The sequence below is a fragment of the Gorilla gorilla genome, chromosome 5 (genome assembly GCF_029281585.2).
Source record: "Gorilla gorilla gorilla isolate KB3781 chromosome 5, NHGRI_mGorGor1-v2.1_pri, whole genome shotgun sequence".
Lineage (NCBI taxonomy): Eukaryota > Metazoa > Chordata > Mammalia > Primates > Hominidae > Gorilla > Gorilla gorilla.
In genome coordinates this window covers 43539907-43560904 of record NC_073229.2, presented here as the reverse complement: position 1 = coordinate 43560904, position 20998 = coordinate 43539907, and the positions used below count along the sequence as shown (strand labels likewise).

The 20998-nt window shown below is 38.1% G+C and overlaps 1 protein-coding gene across 3 annotated transcripts in view; it reads left to right on the top strand.

The window, feature by feature from the left end:
- Positions 1-274: 274 nt before the first annotated feature.
- The window catches only part of SLC17A3 (solute carrier family 17 member 3), a 38900-nt gene continuing 18176 nt past the window's right edge, over positions 275-20998 (top strand). The window contains exons 1-7 of one of the 3 annotated variants that reach the window (XM_019029662.4): positions 275-385; positions 847-896; positions 6151-6274; positions 12428-12639; positions 12843-13076; positions 13161-13248; positions 19652-19738. In XM_019029662.4, the coding sequence (XP_018885207.1) occupies positions 6184-6274; positions 12428-12639; positions 12843-13076; positions 13161-13248; positions 19652-19738 (712 nt within the window). In that variant the 5' untranslated portion in view covers positions 275-385; positions 847-896; positions 6151-6183. The remainder of the gene's footprint in view (positions 386-846; positions 897-6150; positions 6275-12427; positions 12640-12842; positions 13077-13160; positions 13249-19651; positions 19739-20998) is intronic. The other 2 variants (XM_019029663.4, XM_004043364.5) reach the window with 2 other exon arrangements.

Here is a 20998-nt window from a genome sequence, read left to right as displayed (position 1 = left end):
TTTTTAACCTTTTCAAAAAAGACTAAAGACATTGAAGACACCACAAAGCAAAGCAAAATAGCTATATGCAAGTGTCTGAACGACAGGACACCTATGAGGTCCCGAGGAGACACTCTCAAGGAGAAGGTGGAGAAGCTTACATCAGCCAAAAAGCAGAAAGAACTGCAGAGGGGATTGGGCTGGATTTCCGAATGCTTCTTCAAAGCCTATTTGGCAAGAAGCCCTTCTGAGTCAACTTTGTAGTTTGATGACTTTTATTAATGATTAGCAACTTAAGCCCTAGGGTGGCAAAGAATCCTCATCTCTCTGCTCCAAAAAGTCCAAGGGAGCAAGCTTGGAGGAAACGCTGGGTTCAACTTGAAGCCCTTCCACAGACATTAAGTCGGTAAGTCACTTCTCTTGGTATTGAGATGAAGACCTCCAAAACTCTTTTCTGTATAGCAATGGACAATTTTTATATACTCCCCAACCCCAAGTTTCCTCATATGATAAAAATAAAAATGAAAAATGTAAAAATCCATATTAACAAGACTGACAAAAGTGAGGGAGAAGTGGCAGGAAGCTGAAGCTTTGTATCTGATCATCCATATGCTTTGAAACTAGCTAATGGAGACAGTAGCAGCTATGGAAGATAATTCCAAGAAATAGGCACTCTTGTGAGATGTTTAAAAGCAAAATTTTGCAGGTCAGACTGGCTTCTGAACAATATCATCTCTTTCATTTACCAACTGGGTGACCTGGAGGAAGAGGGTCAGTAATATCTCCATCTGGGATTGATGTAGACTGGCTGGTGCAGTAATTTATAAGAGTGGCAATAATAATTATTTCTATTATACCAATGGCTAGGGTGGCTCTGGTCCAAGAAAGCATCTGGAGAAATGCTGCATCAAGATCCGGTGAGTTGGTGTGAAATTTAACCAAACTAAAATGGCTAGGGATAGAAGAGGAAATGGAGAGATGAGGCAATGGGACAGTCACCAGAGTCAGCAGAAGATGGTAGGTGGGCTGAGGGCAGTGGGAAGGAGGGAATCAGGGAGTCCTCAAGGCCAGAATGGAGAAGGTGCAACGTTTTGTGGCAGCTGCAACTTCACAGATGTGTGGGAAGATGCTGTTAGAACACTCCCTGCCTTTAAACTAACCATCTCTACTGAAAGCTGATCCTCAGTGTGGTTCTCTATGAACACTGCTTTGGACCAGAAACTTCTCAGAGTGCAATATATAGTTTCTGACCCAGATAACCAGCATAGATTTTTAGTGGAAAATAAAGAGAGCTGTTAAAACAAAAGGAATTTACTTGAGTAAAGCCAAGGTGTAGACAGGCTATAAGACTGATTGGAAGGGCACATTTAAGAGAAGATAATGAGAGTGCATTTTCTATGTTGTGCTACTTGAGCCTGTTCTTGGCTCACCTGTGGGTGCCTTGGAATTTCCCTCTAGATTACTTCTCTTTCCTCTAGTTATAGCCCCAGGGTGTGGGAAGGGTCAGCAGAGCTTGAATTCAGCTTTTTAAGTCAGTGAAATGTTTTGAGGTTACCATGGCAGTAGGTGTCTGTCATGGTGAGGTGGGTAGACCAGACCTGCTGGCAGGAAAAGATGTGACATCCTGGTTCGCTTAGAGATAGTGTGTTGGTACAAGCTGTGTGCAGGTGGTAGACTGTCATGTGAAACCTTAGATAGCTTTAAAAAGTATTAATATTTTCAAAAGTCAGGAGACAAACGGGAAGATCGGTATGGAATCAGGGGACCTTGACCTGTCTGTGGAGACTGGAGATGATACTGATGAATAGAGGCAGTGGCAATGCAGATGTAGGGCTGGGTATGAAGGATGTCATCTTAGCAAGAGTACCCATGCTTTGCAGAAGAGGTCACATCATTGCAAAGGAAATCAGTGGGAAGTGAAGTCTGACTCATGTTTCAGGGTTTTCATGCCGGAAAAGCATTCATTATATATATAAATATATATATATGTATAAAAATATATATGTATAAAATATACATATATATAGTAATGAATGTAGTATACATACTACATATCTATTTCTATATGTTTATGTAAGTGTGTGTCTTTGTGTCTTTGTGGATATAGATATGTAGTGTGTATACATACAAACACACCCACACACACGGACACACACACTTAGATGAACATTGTTTGATAAATTTCTTAAGTCCAAGAAGTCCATAAAACAATAAATTAAGCCCAAATTTGCAGCCTTTGCCTTTTTTTTTTTTTTTTTTTTTGGTGTTAAAGCTCGTATTATGGCCAATTCCAAGCTACCATCATGACATTACTGAATTCAGAGTTGGGGAGAGATGTGCAATAGCACATCTTTATACAGTATTCCCACCATATAGATACAAGAGATGTAAAAAGCCTCAAGAGTGGAGCTTACAGTAAAATACCATGAAATAATTATGAAGTCATAAAGTTAAAATAATACCTTTAAAAATATAATTAATTGAACTCTAAATTCATATCATTTAATAGTTAATGGCTATGTTCAACAACTAGCTTGAAAAATTTCTAAAAACATTAATAATGAGCTCTTTTGGCCCCAAGTGAGTTGGTTCCAGTACATCATTGCCCTACTGTGCACTATTCTTTCTGAGAATAGTTTTAATTCCCTGCCTTAATTCAGGTTCTTCCATGCCTTTATCTATTTACATAATTTTTCCCTCTGATATAACTTACCATACTTGGATATGTCTGTTTGGTTGTTTCATTTCTCTTTTTAGGATCTTCATTTAACCTTAGAAACAAAAAGCCAACCATCCTTCCCATCAAGAAGTTATTGAATTTCTTGGATTGAGACAACAGTCAGATGCCACGTAGCCCTCATCTAAGTTATCTAAGGACGGGGAAACTAAGAACTTGTTCCAACATCAATAATTCAGAGAACCCAGAGTCTTTTTTTTATTTTTTAATTTTTTTTATTACACTTTAAGTTTTAGGGTACATGTGCACAATGTGCAGGTTTGTTACATATGTATACATGTGCCATGTTGGTGTGCTGCACCCATTAACTCGTCATTTAACATTAGGTATATCTCCTAATGCTATCCCTCCCCCGCCCCCACCCCACAACAGGCCCTGGTGTGTCATGTTCCCCTTCCTGTGTCCATGTGCTCTCATTGTTCAATTCCCACCTATGAGTGAGAACATGCGGTGTTTGGTTTTTTGTCCTTGCGATATTTTGCTGAGAATGATGGTTTCCAGCTTCATCCATGTCCCTACAAAGGACATGAACTCATCATTTTTTATGGCTGCATAGTATTCCATGGTGTATATGTGCCACATTTTCTTAATCCAGTCTGTCATTGTTGGACATTTGGGTTGGTTCCGAGTCTTTGCTATTGTGAATAGTGCCACAATAAACATACGTGTACGTGTGTCTTTATAGCAGCATGTTTTATAATCCTTTGGGTATATCCCCAGTAATGGGATGGCTGGGTCAAATGGTATTTCTAGTTCTAGATCCCTGAGGAATCTCCACACTGACTTCTACAATGGTTGAACTAGTTTACAGTCCCACCAACAGTGTAAAAGTGGAGAACCCAGAGTCTTAAGCCACCATTCTTGGCTGCTAACATGGGGTGTATTCAAACATGTGGGCATCATTTCTGAACTCAGACCCAATTGTTAAGAGACAACATTTTGATCTTCAAGTTTTACCTTCATTTTCCCTTCTGGATTACATATATGGTATCAGTTTTTCATGCTATGTGTCAGTTGAAAGCAGCTTCACAAACACAACTACCTGTTACTAAAATAAGAGGGTATAACTTTAACCAAACAGAACCTGTTTATGACAGAAATACAGTTCATTTCAGGCAGTCACGAGTCCATGTTGTAGGGGCCTCCACCAACTATCAGGTTCTCACTAAGCACTTCTTCCTTGACAGTGATTGATGATGCAACACCCAGTCTTTCTGTCATATAACCAAGTTCAAGAATGCAGAGGCTGATGTGCTGTGAAGAGGCCGTAGATCTGGGCAACTCCCATTGCTGCTTAATTCAGGATAATCTTGGAGTGGCTTCAGAATGGAAACCTGACATTTTAGAATGTTCCAATCCAAGCAGAGCCCCTAGTAGGCGGTATAAAGTCTCACAGCAATAGAGTCACATTAAATTCACCTCATAAAGGAGCAGGGGAGTGAGAATAAGTATCATTCAAGGGAGAAAAATTGCTAATGGAAACATCATATTCTTGTTTAGCATTGCCATGTAGCACAAAACAATGCAGGTTGACCCAGCTTTGTCATTTGGTAAAATATCTCCCAGGCAATCTTTGAATATAGAACCAGGGCAATTTCCCTAGAAACAGAAGACCTATTTTTAAAATGTCCTGGCCACACCATGGAATTAGAATGCCCAATGCCAAGATCTGAAGAGACATTAATACTACACTTATCATACGATCCAGGTATTCCACTTCTAAGTGTTTATCTGAGAGAAATGAAAGCACATGTCTATACAAAGACCTGTACATTAATGTTCACAGCAGCTTTATTTGTAATGTCAAAAAACTGCAAACAATGCAGGTTTTCATCAAAAGGTAAATAAATGGATAAACAAATTGTGATATAGCCATGGGGTGGAATATTACTCAGTAATTAGAAGGAATGAACTATTAATATGTACAACAACATGGATGGATTTTAAAATAATTATACTGAGTGAAATAAACCAGGAGAAAAGTGAGTACATACTTTATAATTCCTGATATGGTTTGGATGTGTCCCCACCCAGATCTCATCTTGAATTGTGGCCCACATAATACCCAAGTGTCAAAGGTGGGGCCAGGTGGAGATAATTGAATCATGGGGGAAGTTTCCCCCATACTGTTCTCATGGCAGTAAAGAAGTCTCATGAGTTCTGATAGTTTTATAAATGGGAGTTCCCCTGCACAAGCTCTCTTGCTTGCTGCCATGTAAGATGTATCTTTGCTCCTTCTTTGCTTTTTGCCATGAGTGTGAGGCCTCCGCAGCCGTGTGAAACTGTGAGTCCATTAAACCTCTTTTTCTTTATGAATTACCCAGCCTTGGGTATGTCCTTATGTCACTCCTGTCTTGGTGAAAACATACCTCTGAATAATAAAACTTTTATTATAAAGAGATACTAAGAAGTTATTCCTTAGTTTGCAACAAGGATATCAGGGCAGTTGTGGTTAAGTACTAGTGCTTAGACGTTTAAGAGGATTTAATTTATTAAGCTAACAAGTTTGGTTTATTACTGGTAGAAGCAGTTATATATTTTGAGACTTTTTCTTTAAGAGAATCATAAATTTAATAATATGAGCACTAAACAAAGCACAAATATTACAATTCTACACATAGTAACACATAAAACTCTCCTTAGGCATTGAAGATCCTAGTATTGTAATGTAGTAATGGTTCTTTTTAGTTCTCTTATATGCAAAAGGGTCACAACCTCCATGTTAGTTATTTCTAGAACTCTACAGACACATCATCAACCTATGGACAATAATAATATAAGATTTGAATGTTATCTTCTCACTATGCAAATTTGGTCCCCAATTATGAGTGACACACATATCAGTGATACTTACAGTGAGTCAAATGAGGAAGCAGTATGGGAGTTGTCAGGGGTAGTAGAAGCCAGGTTCTCAGGTGCAGGTAGAGGATTCCAGAGGAGCATAGCTCTGAGGTGACCCACTGCTATGGTAGCTCCAGTGATGATGACAATAAACTGTGTTATACAGCTTTTACTTACTGGGTGTCTGGCAGTGTTCTAGGCATGTGCAATCTGTTTAAGCCAACAGCAACTTTTTGATGAAGATGTTATTGTTATTAACAACAGATGAGGAAACTGAAACACACAAATGTGCTCCTAGTGGCACTTGGCACAGTAAATCATGAACCTGAGTTTGAACTTGGGAATGCTTAACTCCAAAGCCATTGCTCATAAACTGGCACACCGAGAGCACTCTAGATCCTAACAAATAAACAATTCCAAACCTTAGGTGCAGTATGCCTGCTGTGTTGAGCCAAGAGGGGATAATGAGCCTCCCTGTCTCCAACCAGATGGAATGGGCCAGCTTTTTTTTCCTTGGTGCCCTTGTTTAAATATTTCAACGGGGAGTCCCTTTCTCTCAACTGATGCATGTGAATTACATATCTCCCTGATAGGTGAAAACTGTTCACTAGGAGAGGAGAAACACAATGGCCACCAAGACAGAGTTGAGTCCCACAGCAAGGGAGAGCAAGAACGCACAAGATATGCAAGTGGATGAGACGCTGATCCCCAGGAAAGGTAAATTTGACCTCAACTACTTGGTTTTAGGATTTTACAGTGAATTCTTTTTGTCAACGTATTACTATAAAAATGAATTTGTGATTTTTAAGTTCTTTAATTCTTTTTACAAATCCAGTGAAATTAACATATTTTGCAAATATGAAGGAAATAAAAATTACTAAAAAGAAGTGTTTTATTTTTGACAGTTATCTTTCAATCTGTATCTATCCAATCTTTACATTCTTGATAATTGCTACTGAATTGTCTACACATAGTATTGTGTGTCCTGCTTTTGATTGCATGTAATATTTTAAATGTAACTGTATTGCTTAATTTAAAAAAGTAAAAAAGCTAATTATAGATACTTCAAAAAACAAGAAATAAAAAGATTGTCATAAGCTTAATTCAATGACTATAATTTAATTTTATTGCCTTTATTTTGTATGCATATTTTGAATAGTTCTATACTTTATGTATTGTGTTGTATATTTTCTAACTTGACAGCATATAGTTTTCTATATTGCTTTATTAGATTCACAAAGTGTGAATATCTTTGTGAATCTCATAAAGCAATATGGATTCTTAAAGGATACACATTATATTCCAACATATCCAATAGATGAAGTATTTTTTAGCTGAAAAATCTTCTTGTGACTGGATATTTAATTTGTAGGGTTTTCTTTTGTTACTCGGCTATTATATCTATATATGAACTATATATGTTACTTAGGTTATTAGATGTTTATGAACTATGTATGTAAGTTATTATATATGATGATAAATGAATATTATTTAACATGACACTAGTCCACATTGGAATTATTTCTTCAGGGTTTATTCCTAAGAAATGAAAATTGTGAGGCAAAGAGTTTACGTATTTCATTTCCTTTGTTCACTACAGAGGCGTTAGTTTTTAATCCAAACAAAAATGAAAACACAGGGAGGATTTTGAGCAGAAGAGGAGGTGATTTTATTTATGGTATGGTGAGAATACTCCAACTGCTGTGTTGAGAATAGATTAGAAGCAAGGAACCAAGCTGAAGGTTACTGCAGAAATTCAGGCAGGAGATATTGGTAACTAGAACCACATGGAATTAGCTCTTAGCCAAAAAATAACAGTGGCCCTTGTGAGAAGTTGTTGGATTCTATACACATTTTGAATATGAAGACAATAGTACATTCCAGATCAAGGATTGCAAAGTGTTTGGAAGAATGAGATTTCTATCAACTGAGCTGGGAAAGACTCTGGGTAGAAGTTTTGAGGTGGTAGGGCTCAAGAGTTTGGTTTTGGACCTATTCAGTTTGATCTGTTAATCAGTTGATCAATTGAGTTTTAGTGGAACAAAAATAATGATGTATCAATGGTGTCTTCAGTTTGACAAAATGCAGTATTATTGTATTATATCTATGCTTTATTTTAATTTAAAACATGCTATTGCACCAATAGTATTTTCCACTTATGTAACCAATTATCTTAGCAGTACTAATTACATGATCTAGTTTTCTTCCATTAATTGCCACAACACCATTTACACACTGCATGATTCTTTTGGATGTTTTTCTATTGTTCCTTAGATTTTTCTGAGTATTCTTATTCTTCAATACAATAATGTCTTAACATTTTAGTCTCATGATAAATTTTGTAATGCAAATATTTTTCAATACTTACCTCCCAAAATTCTTGTATAGTCATTCAACTAGGCTTTATTATTTTTTGCCAACTGTACTCATTTTCTATTTCTGCATGCATATTACCATAAACATAGTAGTCTGAAACAACATACATTTATTATGTTACAGTTTCTGTGGCTCAGAGCTCCAGGCACAGTTTGGCTGAACTGGTTCTTCTTCTCTGCTTCTCTGGGTCTCACAAGGCTACAATTGATTGGTTGATTAAGTTGCATTCTCACCTGCAGTATAGACTAGGGAAGAGCCCACTTCCAGGCTTATTCAGGTTGTTGGAAAAATTCATTTTCTTATACCTGTATGACTGAGGGCTCTGGCTGTTTGCTAGATTTTGGCTGAAGGCCATTCTCAGGTCTTAGAGGATGTTTGTGGTTCCTTATCATGTTAGGTTCTCCAACTTCCTGCTTACTTCATCAAGCCCACATGAAGAGTGTTTATCTTTAGCCTTCTAAGATGGAGTCTTATATAACATAATGTAATCATGGTAGTGACGTCCCATCACCTTTGCCGTATTCTGTTGGATACAAGCAAGTGAAAGGTCCTGGCCCCACACAAGGGAAGGGAATTAGATAAAAGTGAGGATACCATGAGGTGGTAATCACTGGGGCCACCTTAAGGTCTGTCTGTCACATCAAATTAAGAAATAAGCTTCCTGGATTCTGAGTACAGTAGTACTGAATTCATTAATATAACCTCTCACATTCAGAAACCTATGATTTCATGGTGTCAGTGCCCTCTTCCAGTAGTTAAATAGAATACCCTCAGGTGCTTCTTAATTTACACTTTCTCACATGCATACAGACCCACACATTCTTGTATAGCTAGGGGTGATCACAAAAAATTTAACAGACAGCACATCACTGGCACCAATCTGTTAGAGTAGGCACAACTGGTATAGTTCATTCAGAATGGACACAGGACACAAATAACTTTTAAGGACACAAATAGTGGCCTGTAGGAAACACTTAACATCTGGCGAGCACCAGACTAATCCTTTTAAATACACTCTCTAGTTAATCTTTCAACATTCTCATGAGGCAAATGTTCAACCTCCTCATTTGTAAGCCATTAGTCTCTTGGTTTGCTGATACCCTTTTTGGTAGCTTTTGACACCTGGGATCCCAAGGGAACTTGGGAAAATCAGAGGCCACAAGAACTCACAAATTATTAGTTGACTTGATTGGTAGAGGAAGTCACCACCAGTGGCGAATCAGATTGAAAAAAACCCTTACAAAGATATTATGTTTCAGTTCATTCACTACAAAGACTTGTACTTCATCAATAGAAGATAGCATAGCCATAAGGGGAATCCTCCTTTATTAATCTCAAGGCACCTCTTTATCCCACATCACAGAGCCACATAAACCCTACAGCTGGGTGCATGTGGATTGTATTAATCACAGAAGTATTCTCATGGAATCATCTTGGACAAAACAGAAGCCACCATATATATGTGCTACAGTAGTTAAGAGCATAGACATGTGAGCTACATTGTGAGCTGGTCTCTCTGTGCCTGTGTTTCTTCGTCTGTAAAATAGTAGTAATAGCTGCCTCATAGTGTTATTGTGAGGATTTGACATCATGTTACATGACCTATCACGGACATTTGAAGTACCTACTGACTTCCTCTTCCCTGAAACTCTTGTCCCCTTGGCTTCCAGGACACTGCACTCTCCTGGTTTTCTTCTTATCCCACCACCCATTCCTTTTCACTTTCCTTTGTTTGTTCCTCCCCCATCTATTCAACCTCCAAACACTGGAGAGCCCCAGAGTTAGTCTTTGGATCTCTTCTCTATTTATTTCAATTTCCCAAGTTTTATGGCTTTAAGTATCTTCTGTAGGTTATTAACTCCCAATGTTATGCCTCAACTCCTACTTCTCTTCTAAACTTAAGAACTGTATATCCAACATGCTCAACATCTTCTCTTTGGTGCCTAAGAGGCATCTCTGTTTTAACAAGTCCAGTAGTAAGCTCTTGACCACCCTACCTTTCAAACCTGCTCCTTCCAAAGAACTTTCTTCCTAGGAAAGTAGAACTTCATTCTTCTTGTTGTTTAGAACAAGAACCTCTCAAACTCCCCTTCTCCTTGCCTTCCACCCACCTGTAAAACTGAAACTCTTATTTGGTGTTTTTTCCACGCTGGGATTAATCTGGGGTCTGACCACATCTTAGCTACTGCCATGACCCTAATCCAAGATAGCTTCACTTCTCTTCTGAATTATTGCAATAGCTTCCTAACTGCACTTCCTCCCTATCGTTTTGTTCTCATTTCTGCAGCCAAAGAGATCCTTTCAAAATGTAAGTCATATCATGTCCCCCTTCTGCTGAAAACCCTCCAGTGGCCCCCATCCCACTCAAAGTAAAAGCCAAAGTACCTGCAATGGCCCACATGTCTTGAACAATTCAGGCCCCATGATCTAGCTTTCCTGACATCTCTTCTTGTACCCCTGGCTCACTCCATTCTGTCATAATCCCCTCTTTTTGATTCTTTGAACATACCAGGCGCTCTCCAACCAGCTCCAGGGGTGTTCCCTCTACTTGGTATGTTCTTTCCCCAGAGGTCAGCATGACAACCTCTCTGGTATGTCATTGGGACTTCCTCCTTTCTTGCTTTATTTTCTCTACAGCATTTATCACCTTCTAATACATTATTTGATTTACTGTTTGTGTTTCATATTTTGTGCTTCTCTCTGGAATGTGAGGTCCCCAAACACAGGGCTATTTGTGTGCTATGTTTGCTGCTACACTTCTAGGGCCCAATATTGGAGGTGATTGATAAGTGTTTTGTTCGATGATTGATTGAAGATGTCAAATCTGGACTGGAGGACGTGGCCTAGAAGAGTGGTCAATCCAGCTCCCTGCTATTTCTCCTGCATTGAATAGATTTATCCACCCAAGCATAGGGTGAACTGGACAATCCCAGGCTTGCTCTGCTAAAGTAGCTACATGGTAGGAGAGTAGACAGCTTCCAGGCAGTTGGAGAAGATACAGAGCTACACATGCTCAATTTATTTACCCAATCTCATTGATTGAAGTCCCTTTTCTTCCCACGCAGAAAAAAGAGAAAGGGTACACATGCTCCATTTATTTACCCAATCTCATTGATCTAAGTCCCCTTTCTTCCCACACAGAAAAAAGTGAAAGGGTTGGAGAGAGTTCCAAAGAGCTGCTCTGCCTGAAGTCCTTGTGTAATAAATCTGAGCCCAGATAAATACAGCTTCTTGGCTCATACATTTTATATTTTATTTGCTCTTCAAATTAGACTGTTAGCTGTGTTCTGCCAGGATACCTTCTACTCACTTAATATAATGTTGCAAGACTTTTTAAGAAGTTGAGTAGAGACCTAACCTTTGAAACTTTTATACCATTCAATCTCATCTGATATTTTTCCCAGATTTTAACTTCTGAAGAGTTCTTTAATTTCAACCACAAATGCTGATTTCCCTATGTTTTACTACATTTTTTGGACAATTTAGCCAGGATCTGGAAAAGGGAGAATGAGATTTCTGCGTTTTAGTTGCCATCTTTCCTGGCTGTACAAATACACATTATTTGAATGCTGTGCTCATTTCTTTTTCCACTATTTTTCGCTTGATTTTTTCATAGTTTGTGGGTGTCAATTTCTCTAATGAGAGAATCTTCATTGGAGTTTAATCTCAAAATTTAAATGAAAGTATATCTTCAATACTTGAAGATGTGAATGGAATACATCTATACCAATGGACAACTCTCTTCAAAGTGTAACTTACATTTCATTTACATACATAAAATTTATACATATTATACATAATATATAGTGCATTATATATAACAATACATGTCACATATAAATTATATGCTATACATGTATATATAATTATACATGCATAATTATATGTATATGTAATATATTATAAATATATACAACGTATATGTAATATATTATATATATTATATGTAATATATTATATGTAATATATATTATATGTAATATATATTATATGTAATAATATGTATGTAATTATATGTAATAATATATACATATATTATATGTAATAATATATATATTATATGTAATATATATTATATGTAATATATTATAAATTATATGTAGCTATTTAAATATGTGCACATATTCATATGTATATATTTTCTTTTCATATGTATGTGTTACATATACACACACACACATATGTATATGCATTTTCTTGTGAGTAATTTCATCAACTGTAGAACACAATGACCTGGGAATGGTAGATACAAAATTCTAGGATGAACAGAATCCCCGAGATCAAGTTAGGCTCTACAAAGCTGTGGTATAAAACGTCCTTTAGCTCAACTCAGTGATCTCCTTTTGTATCTTCCTTTCATAAAGCCAACAGAAGTGTCATTTAAGTAATGATTTAAATCGTTAAGTGATCAGGTACTTTTTAAATCATATCTTGTGAAAAACTAATGTTAGCTCAATTTTAAAAAACACTAATATGATGTCATAATATTTCCAGTTCCAAGTTTATGTTCTGCTCGCTATGGAATAGCCCTCGTCTTACATTTCTGCAATTTCACAATGATAGCACAAAATGTCATCATGAACATCACCATGGTAGCCATGGTCAACAGCACAAGCCCTCAATCCCAGCTCAATGACTCCTCTGAGGGGCTGCCTGTTGACTCATTTGGTGGCCTAAGTAAAGCCCCAAAGAGTCTTCCTGCAAAGGTAAGCAACATAAGATATAAATTTGTGCTTTTCTTTTTGCTGTTTGTTTGCTTGGATATTTATTTTTCTAGAGTATGTATGTTTAAAAACTTTAATGGAGAAAATAGTGATTTGAAAGCAAGCAAAAGGTCTAAAGAAGCTTTCTAGGGTATGTAAGAACCTTTTTGTGTAAGGTTTACTACAGCATTCTCTGTTTCTCTAAGGCTCCTGTGTATGACTGGTCTCCTCAAATCCAAGGCATCATCTTTGGTGCTGTTGGCTATGGTGGCATACTGACAATGGCTCCCAGTGGATACCTGGCTGGAAGAGTAGGAACAAAGCGAGTGGTTGGCATTTCTTTGTTTGCAACTTCATTTCTCACTCTATGCATCCCTCTGGCCGCTGACTTTGGAATAGTCTTGCTCATTGTAACTCGAATAGTCCAGGGCCTAAGCCAGGTACCCAATATTTTATAAATCTGAGTTGGATATGAATTTCTACATGGCACCACACATTAAGAACTCTAATCATTTTAATTTCAGTCCTCAATACTTGGGGGTCAGTTTGCAATTTGGGAAAAGTGGGGCCCTCCACATGAACGAAGCAGACTCTGCAGCATTGCTTTATCAGGTAAGGACATGTAATCCAAATGGGTACACTACAATCCAACATTCTCCCACTGGGTTCCTTGACAACTTTTCATTGCATGGTTCCTCATCATCTGCCCAATGTCAGTGAAGTATTTTTAAATTAAAAAGACTGGTCCTTTATCTATGACATGACTTTCAGTTATTTTCCCTAGGATGTCATTTGTGCCATGACTTTGCCTTTACTATGACTTGGAGCATTTAAAAAGTACTTTTATGTGTTCAAATTGATCATTTTCATGGCATCTGGATTTTGAGTCATAGATGGAAAGCTTATAAAAAAAACTCCACCCATGTTTTTTTTTCTTCAGTTTATATGGTTTTATCTTTATATATTAATTCCTGACATTTGGGAGTTTACTATTATTCAGTGGAAGGTCAAGATTCAACTTAATCTTCTTTGGAGTTGCTCTCAGTTGTCCTGAGAACTTCTTGCTGACAATGATCTGCCTGGACACTGTGCTCTGAATGAATATTCTGGAGGAAGAAGTCTAAGTTATACTGGGGAAGTGTGGAAAATGGACAGTGTATGGTTAAGAAACAGGAGACTGCTAAAGTGGGTGCTGGGTGAGAAACAAAAGGGTAACTCTCCAGGTAATTTATGAGTACCAAGAAGCCAGGGACCCTTCAAGTCCAGAAAATAAGCTACACACACACCCTGACAGCACACTCTAAAGCCCTCACAATTCTGGAAGATTAGTCTCTGCCATTTAGAACTTGGACTCAGAAAATTCACTTTGTTTATCACACTGAGGGATTATCTCAGAATACAGCACAAGAAAATCAGGAGATGGAAAGCATGAAAGAAAAGTTAAAAGACTTGGACTGAAGACACTGACCTTATGGAAAGTAGCAACTCCCTTTCCTCTCACTTCTGAGTATATAGAGACTGAACAACCAGAATAGGTAAAATGACAGTATCTAGAGGAATCTCAGTAGCCTACAAAGGGTGCAGGTTCCAGAAGTTTTCTCATCTTCGGTGTTGAAGGGCTGTTTCAGAGGCTCCAGGCAGGTGATCCTTTCTGGCCTCCAAACCTAGTTTAGAGAGCATAGAGCCCATGATTGTCTGAAGACACCCAACAGAAAGCCACTGGAGAATCCCATCAGCAGGTGGAGTGAGCTGAACCTGCCTGCTTTCCTCAGTAGATCTTATAGAAATCACCATTTCTGATGATCCTGGGGCTCCTCTGCCGACTGTACTGGTGGATGGAATTGCTCAGCTCATAAGGTTGGCATAGGACTACCCCAGAAGGCACCTGCCTTTAGTGGAAGGGCTCAAGCATTGCCAGCCTCTAGGACACGGTGTACTGTATCTTCTAAGGGAGCCTAGAAAGGTGCATCTATTGTAGATAGGAAACTTCGCAGCCACTTAAGGAGCTTAGTAACTTAAGGGACTGAGCAGACCAAACAGAACTGGTAGTTCATATTTAAGGCAGGTTTAATAGTTGATAAGAAAAATTAACCCAAACACCTTTAATCTAAAAATAATGCAATATCATACAGCAGTGAAAATGAAGAAACTGTAGCTGCATGAAACAACATAGATTAATCTTAGAAACACAAATGTTGTATGAATAAAGCACATCTATCATGAAGGAAAATGCCTTGATACTTTGGTAGCCTAAGGTACACTACCAGACAAGCTATCCCAGAGGTCATAGAACAGATAGGCTCACAGACCACATTAGGTGCTGTAATTGCACAGTTACAGTCAATTTAAAACACAGGGTAAAAAGTAAGGGGGAGGAGTGGAAATGGGGTATGTTAACCCATGTGAGATAGAGTACAAGCAGGTAGAAGGATTGCATGACCTGAATCAAGTGTGCAAAATGTTCAAGTGTTCAAACATCCTTTCTCTGTCTTTCTGCTGCACCAGCCTTACCACTGATGGTGTGGTTCTGAGAACCAGAGTTGAGGTTCAAACAGGGGTGTCCAGAGGAAAGGCATCAGGGCCAATGACATGCACTTGCTGAATGGGAAAAACACAAGGATGAGTGCTGCTGGCCACAGCTCCATTCCCTAAAGAACTAACTAACTGCCATGGCTTTGTGTTTCTTGAGCACATGGAGACAGAATGGGTATCTCCAGTGGGTGCTGAATTAGGCCCAGACAAATATTGAGTCAGCAGTGCTGTGTTGTTAAACAGACTTTTTAGGGGGGAAAATAAGCTCATTTATAGTATTTATCAGTTTCTGTGCTCTAAACACTCCCACCATAGCTGATTTCAAGATTCAGTCAAGTCACTGAATGCAGAGTTGGGAAGAGATGGCCACATTTGAATTTCACAAGCTTCAGTGCTTCCCTGATTGAGTGCCTCTAAACCTCCATGAATGTTCAGAGACTCATGTTTAAAATTATTGCCTGACTAACATTATTTGTCTCTTAGTCTTCATATCCTTTTATATCTATGTTCAAAGATAAACATGGTATTCTTAGTAAATTACTTATCTTTAATTTACATAGTTTATGAATCTCATCTATCCATATCTCTCAAATTACTGACTTTGTTATAATCAATACCCAACACATCTTATGATATTTGACTAATGTCTTATAAGGTGAATTTATTTATTTTCTAAGGTAGAAATGAATATTCTCATATAATACAGCAAACACATTACAGTGTCTTAGAAAAGGACATCCAGGATGATACAACTTTAATGAAGCCCAAAACATAAAAACAAAACAAATACACTTTAGATATGAACATATATATGATACAGCTCACACACAGGTTGATACATGTGATATCAATCTATGATAGATGTGAATGCATGTATATGTATTTGTGTGTGTATATTTGAGCATTAAATAAGCCAATGTAAATCAACTATTAGCCATGAACTGTTAGGCATCTGAATGGAGATTGGTTTATAATTTGGAATTCGGTAGCGACATGAGAAAAAACAGGACATACTGAAAATTCCTCAGTATTTCAATAGGAATGGTATTTAAAGCCCTGGTCCTGGACAAGACCACCTAGAGAAAGAACATAGATGGAGAAGAGGAGAAAATCAAGGGAATAGCCGTGAGGACTTCCAGCATTCAGGACTTAGACAGAAGAGAATGACAGGCCAGCAAATGTTCTGAGAAGCTTCCCATGAGGCAGTGGGAAAACAAGGTAGGTGTGTGTGACAGATGCCTCAAGACAACAGTCAGTCAGAGGCCAACTGTACCACATGCTGCTGGGGTTGAGCAAGTGGCCACAAGTCCAGCAGGGTGGAAGTCACAAAACACCTGAACAAGAACCGTGTCAGTGTTTTGAGAGTGAAAATGGAGGTGTGTTGGGAGTTGGCTGAGGAAAGAACAAGAAGAAAGAGAATGGAGGCAGTTAGCACAGCCTTTTGGGAAGTTTTGCCTTGAAGAGAGGCACAGAAATGTCAAAGTGCATGGAGGGGGTTCTGAAGGGTTTGTTTTGTTTTGTTTTGTTTTTATCATGAGCCACAGGAAGCTATATTTGCAGCTACTCAGGAAGTTGAGTCATGAGAATCGCTTGAACCCAGGAGGCAGAGGTTGCAGTGAGCCAAGATCATGCCACTGCACTCCAGCCTGGGCAACAGAATGAGACTCCATCCCCTCCAAAAAAAGTTCACGAATAACATATGCTTGTGTACTCAGAAATTATGGGAAACATTCAAGAGTTGAGGAGGGAAGTGAGGATGCAGAGAGAGAATACATACTCTTAGGAGTCCAAACCTGGGATAGATTGGAGGAGATGGGGTCCAGAGGACAAGAAGGGACCTGGCTTTGGATGGATGCAATGCAGGAACCTGCCCCCCATTATAGTCAAAGCAAAGGCAGAGAGTTCAAGGAAAAGATGCAAATTTGGTGGACTTAGTGGTAGAAAAAGATGCTGTTTTCCATCTCCATGTATCTGTGGCCTGGGGTCAGGCAGTCTCATTTCCAACACTACCTTCCCCTGTTATTAACAATGTGAACTTTGGCAAGTTATTTAATTTTTCTCTCTATTTACTCAATTATAAATCTGACTACTAGGGCTTAAATGAGGCAACACAAGTAAATAAGTGACTTTTTTTCTTTTTTTTTTTTTACGTTATGTGGTGGGAAAAGATCTTCTAAACAAAAGAGTAAACGTAGAGGTCATTATAGAGGAGAATGAGAGATCTGGCTCCGTAAAAGCTTACAGCTGAATTACAAAACACAACATAAAAAAGTTAAAGATGGGAGGATAATTGCAGCCAGCATACAGACAAAGGATCATTCCCAATACATAAAGATTCTGTAAATTAAGGCAAAATTAAACAAGCAAAAGAAACAAAGATAAAAAGATTATGAACAGACAGTTCACAGAAGAAATAAAAAGTAATAGTTAAAGATAGAAAAACATGTGCAACTTTACTATGAAAAAGGAAACTAAAATGGGATACTCTTTATTATTTACTCTACTTTTTTTTTTTTTTGAGATAAGGTCTCCCTTCGCCACCCAGGCTACAGTGCAGTGGCATGATCTCAGCTCACTGCAGCCTTGAACTCCTAGGCTCTAGTGATGCTCCTGCCTCAGATTCCTGAATAGCTGAAACTACAGTCAGGCACCACCATGTCTGGATAATGTTTTACTTTTTGTTTTTTGTAGACACAGGATATTACTCATTGCCCAGGCTGGACTTGAATTCCTGGCCTCAACTGATCTTCCCACCTCGGCCTCCCAAAGTGCTGGGATTACAGGCATCAGCCACCACCCCTAGCTCTCTTTTTCGCTTTTTCATTAATATTGGAAAGGTAATTTTTTTTTTTTTTTTTTTTTTTTTGAGACAGAGTCTCACTCTGTCGCCCAGGCTGGAGTGCAGTGGCACAATCTCGGCTCACTGCAACCTCCGCCTCCTGGGTTCAAGCAATTCTCCTGCGTCAGCCTCCACAGTAGCTGGGATTACAGGCGCCCCCGACAAAGCCCAGCTAATATTTTGTATTTTTAATAGAGGCAGGATTTCACCATGTTGGCCAGGCTGGTCTCGAACTCCTAACCTCATGATTCGCCTGCCTCGGCCTTCCAAAGTGCTGGGATTACAAGCGTGAGCCACTGCGCCCGGCCGGAAAGGCAACTTTTAAAAACTTTGAGGGGCTGGGCATGGTGGCTTATGCCTGTAATCCAGTGCTTTGGGAGGCCAAGATGGAAGGATCACTTGAGGCCAGGAGTTCAAGGCCAGCCTGGGCAACACAGCAAGATTCCCATCTCTATAAAGAATTTTTTTAAGTTAGCCAAGTGTGGTGGCATGCACCCGTCATTCTATTTCTTCGGAGGTTGAGGTGGAAGGATTGCTTGAGCCTAGGAGTTTGAGATTACAGTAAACTGTGATTGCACCATTGTAATAAATCTCCAGCCTGAGTGACAGAGCAAGACTCTGTCTCAAACAACAAAAAAAGAAACAACAACAAGAAAAAACCTTTGAGGATATTAAATGCTGTCAAAGAGACGAGAAAAAAAAACCCAATATTTTTGGCAATTTAATTTGGTACTACACACTTCTAATAAGGTACTTTGTCAGTATTTACCAAAATTTAAAATGCACGTAGCCTTTGATCTAGACTTTGACCTAGCAAGTCCACTTCTGCTATTCTATTGTGCAGAAATAAATTATGTCTGTGTTCAGAGTAACTGCGTAGACTCTAGAATGACATAAAAACGCTTACAAGACTAATTGTTGAATAAAAAGTGAAGTCACAAAACAATAGAAACATTATGATCCTGTTTACTTAAAAATGATAATACCTATACACATATATAGTATTTGATGGCTTAATATTAATGTTCATCTGGAAAATAAAAAAACACAATCACCTAGAAATGCTTGAAAAAGTAATAAAAAGGGAACATGCCCTACCATATTAGAACATTCTGAAAAGCTATAAAAGTTAAAATATTTATTAGCAAATTTATAGAAAAATCTAGCTTTCTGTCTACATATTATGTAATGCATTTACCAAGAGGATGACTATGTGTAGATATATATTATTTATGTGTGCAGAAAAGAAAAGGTATGCAATTATATATTATATAACACATTGTTACTAATGGTTAATTTTAGAGAAACGAGTGAGAATGGCTAGGAAGGCACATGAGGGGAACTTTGGCTCCTTGTAGTAGTTTACTTTTACAATAAGCATATATAACTTGTGTAATTAAAAGAACATGAGAGGAAGTATGACAGTCATCTGCTATGTTATAGGGAGCTACCAGAAAAATGTGCTCTCAGGAGAACATATGAAATTATATGTTCTTAAATCATAAATTTGAAGTTTGTGCATTCTAATATGCTCGTCTCCTTATGGTTTAAAGCTACTGCTCTATAATATGTCATCTATCAATCTGTATGTGTTTGCCAGGTAGAAGTCTAGAGTCCCACAGCTTACTTTCTCTCTCTTTGCAGGAATGTTACTGGGATGCTTTACTGCCATCCTCATAGGTGGCTTCATTAGTGAAACCCTTGGGTGGCCCTTTGTCTTCTATATCTTTGGTAAGCTACTATCTCCCAGTTCCCAGAGTTTCATATGCAGAAAGATTCTCCTCAGTAAGTATATTTTGTGTATAGTTTTCCAAAGGAAATGAGTCAAGACAGATAAATCCTAGAAAACAAAATATCTTAATCTAAGGGAATAATTAGTCAATGCCATAAAAAAATTTGGAAGTTCTCCTGCCTATTATAAAGTGCTATTAACCCACCATATTGTGTTATTATCACAGGGTAATCAGTCATACTCTGCTGCCATTGAAGGCAGTAGGGGATAGGCTTGCAGGTCAGTGGTAAGACACGGAAGGAAGAAATCCAGAGAGGTAGGTGCTGCTGTGGGTTTTGTCTCAGAGTAAGCACAGGAGCAAGGCATCCTGAGTAAGGCTCAAGCTTCTTAGAGAGGACAAAACACGAAACACCAAGGGGTTGAATTTTGCCAACCTCCGCATTTGTCCCAAAGCCTTCCATTTAGTTATTAGAAATCGAGAAAGAACTGCTCCCTCCATAACTTCCACTTTAGCAGCTTTTACATTCTACTTTCAAACCTTTCATTAGTTTGCATTCATTTGTTTATACATTTAACTCCCCTTCTGGACAGTGAGCTCTTTGAGGGCAGAGATAGAGTCCTGTTGGTTCTTGGGACTGTACAGAGTCCAGGGAACAAAGATGTTAGTTACCATGGAAACATTAATCAAGAGAAAACTGGGGGGATATATTAATGTCAGATAAGAATGGCTTCAGAACAAGGAATATTACCAATTCGCAAGAAGACATAACAATCTGAAATGTATATGCACCTAATGACAGAACTTCAAAATACATGAAGCAAAAACTGATAGAAGAGTAAGGAGAAATCAACAAATCCACAATTAAAGATGGAGGCCTCAATATTCTTCTCTTAATAATCAATAGAATAAGAACACAGATTAAGTACATTTTATTCAACAACAGTAGAGTACTTATTTTCAAGTGTGCTTCAAACATTCACCAGGATAGACAATTTATGGCCTGCAAAAATAAGATGGAACAAATTTAAATGAGTTGAAAATAATAGAAAATATGTTCTTTGAACATAATAAAATTAAACTAGAAATGAGTGACAGAAAAGCCTCTGGAAATACCCTAAATATTTAAAAACTTAGCAACATACTTCCAATGAGTTAAAGAAAAAGACACGAGGGAAAGTTTTTAATCAAATTGAATGAAAATGAAAATCAATATATCAAATTTTGTAGGATGTAATTAAAACAATGCTTAGAGAGAAAC